Source organism: Macrobrachium nipponense, chromosome 27 (genome assembly GCF_015104395.2).
Source record: "Macrobrachium nipponense isolate FS-2020 chromosome 27, ASM1510439v2, whole genome shotgun sequence".
NCBI lineage: Eukaryota > Metazoa > Arthropoda > Malacostraca > Decapoda > Palaemonidae > Macrobrachium > Macrobrachium nipponense.
The window spans coordinates 35098552-35110828 of NC_087216.1; the positions used below are offsets into that span (position 1 = coordinate 35098552).

Genomic DNA, 12277 nt, shown 5'->3' on the forward strand with positions numbered 1-12277 from the left:
TGGTGGTTCGTCTACCGTGGTGAATCATCGTAAAGTTAGAAAAGGATGTAAGTTGATACATTCAAAAAGGATTTGCGAAAGAACTTGAACGTTAACACTCTCTTGAGAAATTTGATTTTAGGAAAATAGCGTTTAATGAAAAAGCTTTTACATTTTATATTTGCTATAGTTCGTCCTTACCTTTATTTTGGACACAAACAACAAATAAATGTCCATTCTCTTCGTTCATGGTGTCCTGCACCATTTTGATTTACACCTTATAGGTGGCACTGTTAGGCATTACTTAAGGTTCTTTACAGTGTCCCTTCGGCCCCTTGCTGCAACCTTTTTCAATCTTTTTACTGTACCTCTGTTCATATTCTTTCTTCCATCTTACTTTGCACCCCTCTCCTAATAATTGTTCCAACTGCCGGGTTTTGCTCCTGTTACACCTTTCAAACCTTTTTAATTTCAATTTCCCTTTCAAAGCTGAATCACCTCATAGGTCCCAGCGCTTGACCTTTGGCCTAAGCTTTATATTCCATTCTATTCTGCCACTTACTAGATGCCTTCTCCCCGCAGTGCAATATTGTTAATTAATACAATAATGGTAATTCGATAGCAAAGGGCGCATGAACTTATAAAAAAACAAAAAGTAGTTACCTAGAGTTATGGAGAACAGTGTATAGAATTCTTAGATACTAGTCATTAAGTGAGGAAACGCTAATTAGTCCCCAAAAAACGTCACTTTAATATGTAAAAAACATTGGCCAGAAAATTCGGTCTCAAAAAACTCGGTCTGGAAAATTCGGTCCCTCGGAAAAATTCGGTCTCGGAAAATTCGGTCTTGGAAAATTCGGTCTCAGGTTATTGTGCTTGGTCTATGAACCATTTAGTTTTGCTTGCTGTTTTTGCATATCATATGTTTATAAGATATAAAGGGAAAACATGTATAGCAAAAACTAGTGCTAGAATACCTATAAATCACATTAGTTTTAAAAGATCATTGAGCTAAAAACAAATGACTGAAAAAGTGACGAATGCAATATGCACAGGCTAAATCTCTGTACTTTCCCATTTCTCTAGGATCCATTCTTACACCATGAATACGGAAAATGTATCTCTCGCAAGGGCAAGCCACGGCTACATTTTGTTTCTCACCAACATGGCAGTAGCTTCTATAAGTGTAACTGTTCCTGCGGAAAACTTAACTGAAAACTTAATGTGTTCGAATTCCGTTGTGATAAATCATATTTCACTCAAGGACACCGTAGAAAAAAGGTGTCATTTTAAGTTTCTATCTTCAAGAACACTAGTTTTTTACCGATCCAAGCGTTGAAATAACTAATTAAGTGATAGGTTAGTAGGTGTTGGTTAGGATAGTGCCCCATAATATTTAAATTTACCCTGTTTTGGACTGCTTTTCACGTTTGAATTTTTGGCCGGCCACCTTTTTCATTTCCGGTTTCTTTTATCCTTTCTTATGCACATTCTTGGCGGATCCTCTTTTGGAAATTCTAATATATTTAACAACTTTGAGCGATATTTTAAACTCCTTCACCAGCTTTTCATCAACTTTGTCTCTCCCCAACCCAAACCCTCGATTCCCGCTTGTGGTCCCCCTAAGATTTTTGGTGGTTGTAAGGGTTTTCCATCACGTATTTATGTACCGAAGCATAAATACTGTTGCTTTAGAATTTCAAGCTGTTTAACTCATAGAAACTGGTGCGCCCATTTCCTATAGCATGGAGGAGTGATGTAGTGGTTGCATTTGACAACGTTCTCAAGGGTCGTTTGTATTTAGAAAGGGAGCTGAAAGCACAGATTCTCGCCCCGATTTTGCCAAGTTTCCTGGTGAGTGAATGTGTTTGAGATTTTTTTTTTTTTTTTTTTTTTTTTTTTGCCTTGCTTAACGAGTGTCCCTGTTAGTAATTAAAGTAACGTAAAGGGAAAATGTGGCTGGGGGAAATTTGTAAGCCAGGAGTGGTTAACGTAAATGTGGGGAGGTCTTTCTTGCTTTTGTTTTTTTAGCTTGTGATCCCGCCACAATAGAATTGCCAACATGTTATGATATCCCTAGAAGTTAAGGAGAAATCAAAGTAACCAAGAACGAACAAGGACTGAAGATTTACGATTATAGGAAGGGCCGTTACATAGGGAGCCACCCTCGTTTGTCTTCTAACGTCATCTAAAGAAAACCGGGAGTTTCCCGCCCCAAGTCCTCAATTTTCATAACAGTAAACAAAACTTGTGAACTTTTAATATTTTTCGTAAATTAGCTATATACAATACGAGGTCCTTCATTTCAAGCGCCATGGCAGAGTGTGAAACAGGTGAGTAGCCCTTTGGATCTTTTGGCGATCCTGTGATTGGAAATAAGGAAAAACATTAAATTATAGCCAGTTACCTTAGTACGTACCTAGCTAGGAAGTACATTAACCCAGCCCTAGCTACATCAAATAGACTAGGCAGATAGAATTGACTAACTTAGTTTAGCTAGTCCATTTAATATAATGGATTCCATTCAGGCATCTTATAATAGGTAGTAGCTAACCTTCGGCGAAACTATGGAACAAATAGCTAGTCTAGCCATTACCCTACTTTGGGGTATCCTAGGAGGGCAAAGCCCCCCTTTGTCCCCCAGGCCAGGTTAGGACACTGTTTACGAGGTTAGGTTAAATTGAGGCACAGCAGTATTTTACCCAAGTACTACTAGGTATGTATGCAGTATTAGGGTAAAACACCGCATGGCCTTCAGCAGGCCATGTACGATCAATGCATGCCACCCTCCGAAAAAGTACATTATAACATGTCCTGACACTGGAGATGGGCATCAGTCGCGACTTGTTGTTGCTGGGAAACGGAGCTAGCTAAAGACCTCTACTCCTTTTGAAGTAAGATTTTCTCCAAAGTTAGAATTAAGGCCAAATTTTAAGATTTAAACAGAGGGTAGTGAAAAGGGTGTCCACGGCAGTGAAATCTCACCAAAACGCTTTCGAAATTTTTACTTAGTCTTCTTTTTTTTAGAAGATTCACGCCATCTCGATGTTTACAGAGTCGCTTGTGTCAACAAACTTCCATTTCCTGTGATAAATCCACACACCACTTGTACCCCACAGACACTGGGGCACTTTAATCACACAATCGGAACACGGTCCCTTACCAGGACATTTTTAAGTAAACAACTGTTTTGGTAGAAGACGACGACGAAGCGTGCACTTAGTTAATTTTTTGAATAAATGGGTACTAGTTATCTATTCTATTAGGCTATCCCATGCATAATATAAAATAGTATAGGGTAGGTACTTGTTAAGATACAGTTTGCCGGCAGGTTTCTGCTCTTAACCTACTCTGCTTGGTCCAGTTTACCATGTGGTAACCTCCATTAGACTTGCAGTGTTTTGAATAGTACACTTGCCTAGAGTAGGCTAAGAAATCTCATTTCCACATATCTATTAGTTAGGCTTGCATTTTGTCTTGTTTTCAGGGATAGCTAGTAAATTATTTCCCAGTTCAGTTAGCCTGGGCTGACCTAGTTTTAGGTAATTTTCAGTTTCATAGCAAAACCAAAAAATCCAATATTCTCAGTATTAGGCTATACTGAAGCAGTCATGATTGAAGTCTAATTCATTCACAAGCAGGTTATATCAAATTCTGCTCTCCAGTGCTTAAATGCAACTTCTTTACTACGGCATTAGCTTAAATGATTTTAATCCCAGTTCAGTTTTGGATCTGCAGTCCAACCACCATCTTTAATATAGTAATAATGAATGTCTTCTATGTAATAGGTGATGCTATATATTCTTTAGGAACAAATAAATTTTCAATGTAATTTGTAGTTTTTCTAGCCATACAAACCTCAACCACCAGGTTTGTCCCTGAGACTGAAGGAAGAAGGGGTTGGAGATGGCAGTAGAGTAAATGGAATTTCCCCGTCTCTCCCAATAACCACCAATTTACCACCTTGTTAGTAAATTCAACAACTGTTTTCAGCTTGTTCTGAAGGATATTCCTGTATAAAAAAAGGGCCTGGCTTGTATACTTAGGAAAAATACAAATTATACTTTAATGATTTATTTCATTTGATTTGTGAAGCAAGTTAGAGTAGTATGTATGATGAACTAGTAAGGCCAATTTCTTTATATTAATTCAAAGATTACAGACAGGATTACCAATGTTTTTTGTAGTAGAAAGTAGTTTTCTTTGTTTTGTATACACAAATATTTTTGTTTTATGTTGCAGAATATGACTTAGACACATTAACAGCAATGCTGGATGATGATGATGACACAGAAGGATGGACTGGGGAGCACATGTCAGCCACTCCAAAGCAAGAGGACCCTGAATCAGAATTGAACATCTTAACAGGAATGCTAGATGAAACTGAAGCTGAGGAAAACTGTCCATCACTGGCAGTTCCTTCCAAGGATTCACCAAATAATACTGCAGCTGATCTAGGTCTTACTTTATCAGATGAAGATGAGGAGCCCCCTTCCAGTAGCCAAAATTCAAGTTTTAGTTCTGCCTTTGCCAATTCCAGGTTTTCACGTAAAGGAGAATGTAACCAGAAGCCAAGTAGTGAAACTACCACAGAAATTGATCCCCTTGAGATGGAGCTGAGGCAAATAGAGGAGCGCATGAAACTGCTTAAGGATCAACTGTCAAAAAAGAAAGGGCTGAGTCATGGTGCAGAGGCTGAATCCAGTAAACGATTCACCAAACTAACAAATATTTCAACAGTATCAAAATCCACTGTCAGAACTCTTACTGAGAAAGAGGAGTCAGCCTTATATAAAAAATATGGTAAGAAAAGCATCAGTCATCAGGGGGACACAGATTCTGAAGATGAAGAAGATGAAAGGAATCCTATGGAGCAGAAGTACAATAGCTTTGGACGGGAAATCAAGAAAAGGATTGCTCATGAGGCTAGTGAAAAACAGCAGAATAATAATTCTTTGCAGAAAAGGCATGAGAAGTACTCTCACGTGTTAAAGTTACTTCAAACAGCTCAAGGACGGGCTGGAAAGGTGTGGATGGGAGGGTCACTTGTTAATCTAAAGCAGGCAGGGACTAGTAAGGTGGTACCTGAGGTGGATAAGAATGTGACTGTTGACTTTTACTCAGGGATAAGAATTATGTGAGTTTACCTTTTGTGTGTTTTTCTCTTGGTAAATTGTGAACTACTTGGAATTACATTCAAGTTCAAGTTTTTTCTTCATTCAGTTGTGCCCACAAAGCTCAAACTTAAGCTTTTATAAACAGCTTTTGGTGTTGGTGATCAATATTGAACTATTGTAAGTACTACATGTAGTTAACTTGACTTTAAGTTTGAAGGGGATGTTTGACTTGTTGGTCTTTGGGTTGAACAGATACCATATCATTTTCATTTGACCCTTAGTTTCTACCGAGTAATTTGCTAGGTAGTGTGTGGTGATATGTTACATTTAGGTCGTGAAAAAGTTTTTTTGAGTTTAGTGTTTTTTCAGGAAATTTTTTTTTTTTTTTTACATATGTGAACTTACCAAACAGTTAATACCTAAAAGCTTTCTACCTCGGCAGTCCAAAATTCAAATTTTGCAGTAGCGTTACCATCGCTTGTGTGGGCGAACAGGTCCTGCCCACTTTCAGGATCATCAGATACAAAATAGCGTAGCATCCCAATTCATTTTCTGCCAGCTCCTGACTAACATTGGTGGTTTGTGTGCAGTCCTTGCTTCATCTTTTGGATTATTTTCCAGTAGTTTTGGTGAGGCATTCATCTTGAAGTGTTTTTTTTTACTAGTAAGCCAGTTGGCTAAGGCTAGCTTTATTGCTTTTCCATCAACTATGTCAGATTCTAACTTCTCTGGGATTCATTATTGCACTGAAGGATGTAAAAGACTTTTCTAGACTCATAGACTCCACAAGGAGATCGGAATTAGACCATCTTATTAAGAATATCTTCTGTATGTTCGGAGTAGTGAGCTTCCTTGATTGCTCTTTACGTTGGGCAATCTGAAAAAGAGAGAACTCAGGTGTTCTTTCACCACCAAAGGAATGTCTTGGACATAGAGGCCTGCCCTTCTTTACTCTCCTCTGGATAATAAACACTTTTCGATGTCAAGATACAGTGATTATGGTGTCTTCTGACTTTCAGGAGAAGTCAACCCCTGACCCCCTCTCTCTCATTCAACCAAGTGCTCTTGTGGTACCACTCTTAGCTCATACCCTTCTCCTTCCACACACACTCAGCAGTTTCGTGATAGGGGAAGCTCTAGGTCATTGCCTAGATTGAGGGGAAGAGTATGTTTCACTCCTCGAACCATTAAGAAATCTTCCTCAAAAATCCCCGCAAGTAAGAAGTGAAGGGGCAGTCATCCATGCACCTGCAGAAGCAAGGTTCTGCCAGTTTTTGATGAACTGGGAAGCAAGAGGGGCGGAACCTTGGATCGTAAATTGTTGAGGGAAGGCTACAACATTCAAGTGTTCCACCCATATTCAGCTCTCCGTAGATTTAGCCTACTCTAAAAATTCAGACATTTATTACCCTGTCAAGAAGTTTTGTCACTCTTGGAGAAGAGGGCCATAGAGTTAGTAGTAGATCTGCTAACTCCCAGGTTTTACAACTTACTACAGGCAGTCCCCAGTTATCGGCGGACTCGGTTAATGGTGATCTGGTTTTATGGTGCTTGTGTAGCACCATAACAGGCCAGGTTTTGGTTATCGGCGCCATAAGGTGCCGATAATGGAGGTATGGTGCCATAACATACCTAACAGAGGTGCCATTAACCAAAACTTGGTGCCATAAGCACCATAAATTGCTGAGTTTCAGTTAATGATGACTCGCTTATCAGCACCCTGTCGAGAATAGAACCCCTGCCAATATCCAGGGACGGTATTGTGTTGGCGTCCCACCTCGGTGGTCTCAGGTTCGATTCTCTTCCATTCTATTGAGGAGTGAGAGAGGTGTTATTTCTGGTGATAGTAGTTCTCTCGACGTGGTCCAGAAGTCACATAATGCCGTTGGTCCCGTTGCTGAATAACCATTGGTTCCATGCAAGTAAAAACACCATACAGATAAACAAAACAAACAAATAATCGGGGTGACTGCCTGTATATGTAGTTCCCAAGGCCTCAGGGGACTTGAGGCATGTGTTAGATGTAAGCAACAAATCTTTTTGTCCGAAAGACAAAATTCAAAATGGAAATGAATCAGATGGTTTTGTTATCCATTCGTTGGGGGATTGGATGATCTTCATTGATATGGAAGATGCATATTGCCATATCCCAGCTCACCTAGACTCGAAGTTTCTTCGATACGTGTTCTGTGATATACCAATTCTTTGCTTTGGTCTTTCGACAGCCCGACAAGTATTTACTCGCATCTTAGCCCCCCCCCCATTGCGAATGGCTGCAACTAGTCTGGATAATAGTCTCTTTACCTGGATGATTGACTTCTTCAGTCTTAGACAGAGGAGACGTAACCAACAGAGGGCCTGTACTCTGATAAACTTTGGGAAGGTCACAGTTAGTCCCCTGTCAGGAATTTGTCTTTTTGTTTTTGGGGGATGAGGATAGACTCGTGGCTTCTCAGGCTTTTCCATCCCCACAAAGAGTGGAGTCGTGCCTTCAGAAGGTGGACCATTTTCTAGCCCTTTAGATTGCTCAGCAAAGGTGTGGATAAGCCTGCTGGGTACCCTAGCCTCAATAGAACAGTTTCGTGTCCTAGGGGAGTCTACACATGAGAAATTTCCAGCTCTCCTAAAGAATAACTGGAATGGGGAAAAATATCCAGACTCCTTTGTGTTTCAGGCGACATCTGAAATAAAAGTGGACCTGTCTTGGAGGTCAGAAGACAGGCTATTAGAAAGGAAAGTCCCTTCTCCCTCTGAGCCCCAACCTAGTACCTCTAGTGAGACGTTGTCCCGATCTAGGTTGGGGAGCTCTCCTGGGAGACAAGGTAGTATTGGGGACATGGGATGTTAGACAGTGTGTGGCCCACCAATTTGAAAGAATTGACTGCTATCCACTGGAGTGCTGTTGGAGTTTGCAGACCTGGTCCGCAACAAAGTAGTAACTGGCACTTGGACAATACAACAACTCTCTTTTACATCAAGAAACTGGGAGGAATGCACTTTTTCTCACTGCGAAGCAGCAAGAGGCCTTCTGTTATGGACAGATTGGAACCACAATCCTGGCGAATGAATTAAGCAACAAGAAGCAAGCTCTTCCCACAGAGTGTTGTTTTTGGCAGAATTAGTTCCTTCTGATAGGAACTCAGGAAGACACCTATAGTCGAACGCAAGCCCTGTTTTCAGAGCCAGAAGTGATTTATGGCAGGAGGAAGAATGGAACTCTCTGCCTGGCTAGATGGTCTGGTATTTCCAGAACCAGACTCCCAGACCAGATTTAACCGTTGTTTATGGCAAGTATGCGTCTCGTCCTTGGATTAGAATAAAAACCAATTATGGCCATTTACACTAATTGACTTAATCTTCTTCGACTCAGATTTAAGAGGAGCATTTGCCTCCTTTTAGCAAAGCTAATGACATTAGTACAACCTCTACCTCATTAGTTTTCAAGAGATATATCTTCATATGTTCATTTGGCATTTGACCTACTGGTAGTATGATCATTCATTATTTCTCATGAGTGTAATAGACTTTTTTGAAAAGTGTTAAAATTAGGCAGTACCTTGAAAGTTTTAATTACTGGGATGGTTTCGAGGAAGAAAGCATAGGATTACCTCCTATTTCCGAACCTTCACCTTGTAGTGAAGGATCGAAGTTTGGGGAGCCAAGTGGGTACAATGTACCCAGAGCACCCAACACTTATAGTGGATGGGTTGTGATTTTTACTTCAGTGTAGCTGACATAATAATCTGGTTGTTTTTGTTATGGTACTGTGCCAGGGCACGGGCAAATTGTCTTCCTTGTGAGTAATTGGAATCATCCTTGCTACAAGGCTCCCCCTTAAGTAGAGGCAACCCTTGGCTTTACTGCCTCGCCACTGCAGGTTAAGTTGAGCACCAACCAGAGGCAGTCTCTATTGCAAGCTCTCTTAACTAACAAGGGACGACAAGCATTGCTTCAATGCTAGCAGCTTATCTATGCCGCATTCATTACATGACTTAATGTTTTAGAGTAGACTATGTCCATATATCCACCTCCTATCAGTGTGGGAATCAGCTGTGTAATTACTGGGTAAGTTGCATAATTAAAAATGTTTTTTATAATAAAACTAGATTTTAATTATACTTGCCCAGTAACTACATGATCAGAGCCCACCCTCCTTCCCACTGATGGACAGCAGCATAAAAGGAATGAGCAATTCTGCTGTGTTGTTCCAAACCCTCTTGCTAGGGGGCGAGATTGGTGTCACTTACACACTTTCGGTGTTGCTACCATGAAATTTGTATCTACCGCTGTGAAATAACAGAAACTATAGCTATGTACTTATTGGGTAAGTATAATTAAAATCTTGTTTTATTATAAAAATCTCATTTTTATAGCAACAAATGTTGTATTGTACTGAATTGGATCATACAGAAATTTGTTGAGTTTTCAAGTTCTTTATCAGTACTGGCCTTTATTATGAAATTATATTCAAAAATGGAAAACTTCAAACTACAGTACTATTGTACTTAGAAATTCTTGTATTACTGCACCAGAGGAATTGTGATTGTTCTTATGACCATTCAGGAGGCTCTAGCATAAGTGAATCCATCCATCTTGTTAGTGTTGAATCCTTTATCTTAACGAATTGTAGTTGAGTAGTCAGAGAATTTAGATCCTTCAAAAACATTGGCTTTAACCTAAATGGGCTTTGTATATGTCTTCACTAAAGTACTTTAAAAGATGATTATTACTTTCCTTAAATATAAAATTTGTACAGGCTTCAATTTGTTATAAGGTAACTAAGAATACCTTAATTCCATGTCATCTTCATTTGATTATGACTCCTACATATTCCATTTTTTCTGGTTGTGTTATGTTACATTTTAGTGAAAATTGTAAGTTTGATGCTGTTTGTTGATTACTGTATGCAGATCTGCTAATCAGTTTTTTTCAATAAAGCTTGATGTTTTCTAGGAATCCTTGATCACGGCTGACGTCATGCGAGAGAGAATGGATGGTCGCAAAATGGTACGGATGTCATCCATCAACTTGCATGTTCGCTGTGGGGAAATTGAGGGTGACTGGGTCACGATAGGAGTTCTAGTATCAAAAGGAGAACCCAGAACTTCCCAGAAGGTGAGCAACATTTTTCTAAATATGGTTTACTTTGTACCTGTGACCTGTTTGATAACTGGATGCATCTATGTAGTATATGATCTAGTCAACATGGAAAATAAGTACATTTTAATATGATATTAATTGTAAAATATATGACTCATGATTCAACAAAAAGAACAATTTCAAGGCTTGATAACGAGGCCTTTGTAAAATTTCATGAAAATCTTCAATTTGTTCCATTGGGAATACAAGTCATCATCATATTTTGGAGTATCCCTCAGTGCAAGTTGGAATTGGTCATTGAAACATATGTACACAAGCAAGCAAACCTGCCAAAAATAAAAATAACTTCTCTGTCACCTACCTGTGTGTGCTTCCCTTGGCGCTTAAAATGGCCAGATTTATAAAAACTTTTAGAGGGGGTTTACTAGTTGTCCTCCACCTCCTCTCCCTCCACTAGCTCAACTATATTGTTGAGACTAGGATCTTCTTCCAATATGCCTCTTCTTGTGCCTCCTGTGACTCCCAGGAGACATTGTAGTAAAGTGGCCAGAAGAGGCACAGAAACACCTAGAGGGTCATGCTTATCAAAGTGAGGCAGCAATACATCAGATCCTTGGCTGAAGAAGCCCCATATATCAGCGAAGGGTGCACATGTGCTTGCCTGTGTTTCCAAGCTGAAGGACTGAGTTACCGAAAAGTGGATGGCAATGGGGGTAGGCGGACGGACATTTGGAATGTGAAGAAGCTGTTGAGGATACTTTGACAATACTAGTAATGATTCTGTGTCACAATAATATTCTACCAAAACACTTGAACTTAAGTATCTGTGTCCAAGGCTCTGGGGCAGACATTAAGGTCAGTGTTGGGGTTCTCTCCATGATCTCATTAAACATTGAAGACCATAGACATATGCGTTTATGAGGGCACTTATTGTGAAACTGCCTCATCAGCTTTTTTCATCTTCTTCAGAGGCTTCCTTGTCATCAGCAGCAACTGCAGCACCTATCTTGTTGTTGGACTAAAGCTGGAAACCAAGGTTATCTCCATTGTCTTCCAGCTACTCCCTTATGTCATATTTGGAAATGTTGTCACATATTGTCATGAATTGGGCATGGAAATTGACTGAACTCCTGGAAGACCATCATGGCCTCTTCTTCCTTCAGCATATGGTTCCAAGTGTGCTCTAGAGTCTGTATGGTGATGTCCTCCTAAGCATCTGCTAAGTTGTAGATGGCAGACTTCAGCGAATGCCTTCAAAGATTCTCCAGTGTTTGTGCCCCCTGTGTATCCAAGCCTAGCTCTTTCTCCTGGGTCTCATAATCATCATTTCTTCTAGGAAATTCTTCTGGTATACCTTTTTGTTGCAGCAATAACTATTTGTTCCATTGGCTGAATGAGTGCAGCAATCTTACGAGGCAAATAAATGATTTGTAATGACCATCATGAACCAATTGGGGTTGCATTAGGATGTACAGTTGCATTTTGCCATTAGAAGCAAACCATTCACTAAATGTCCAGCAATGCCAAGGTCCTGTGTCTGATGACAAATAATAACCTTACAAAAGTGAATATGGAACCAATCAGTTACAATCTTTGGTGTTTTACCTAGCCTTTGCCAAATGATACCAAATCCCTGGGAGTCTGTTCATCAACCCATGCAAGATACATGGTTGCTTTTGCATATCAAACAACAGTTGGTTTGCATGGTGGCTACCAGAAGTATTTGCATATAAGAAAGCAGACATGCATAGCTTTGAAACCTTTTGAACATGTAAATTTAATGTATGACACTTACCTGGCAGGTATATATATAGCTATATTCTCTGTTCCACCTGGCAGAAATTTTCAAAACTCGCGGCAACGCTAGTAACCTATTAGTAGTTCAGGCAACCACCACCCCGTTACCGTGGCGCTAGCGCTAGGAACCGTTTCCCTTAATTGGCCAGATTTTCTCTGCCAGCGAACCGGCAACATTGTTGGTGGTCCCTGCTAGGATTTTCATTCTCGTTGCTGACTTTTCATGGATTTTTGGTATTGTACTCGGAAACGTTAGCTTGGCATTCGCTTTGGATTGTTCTTTA

At 39.9% G+C, this 12277-nt stretch overlaps 1 protein-coding gene across 1 annotated transcript in view; it reads left to right on the forward strand.

Moving 5' to 3' along the window:
- The first annotated feature begins 2178 nt into the window (after positions 1–2178).
- LOC135201016 (protein MCM10 homolog) overlaps positions 2179–12277 on the forward strand; it is a 219168-nt gene continuing 209069 nt past the window's right edge. Inside the window, 5 exon segments of the mRNA XM_064229835.1 lie at positions 2179–2312; positions 4222–4934; positions 4937–5014; positions 5016–5120; positions 10050–10211. Of these exon segments, the coding sequence (XP_064085905.1) occupies positions 2294–2312; positions 4222–4934; positions 4937–5014; positions 5016–5120; positions 10050–10211 (1077 nt within the window). The 5' untranslated portion in view covers positions 2179–2293.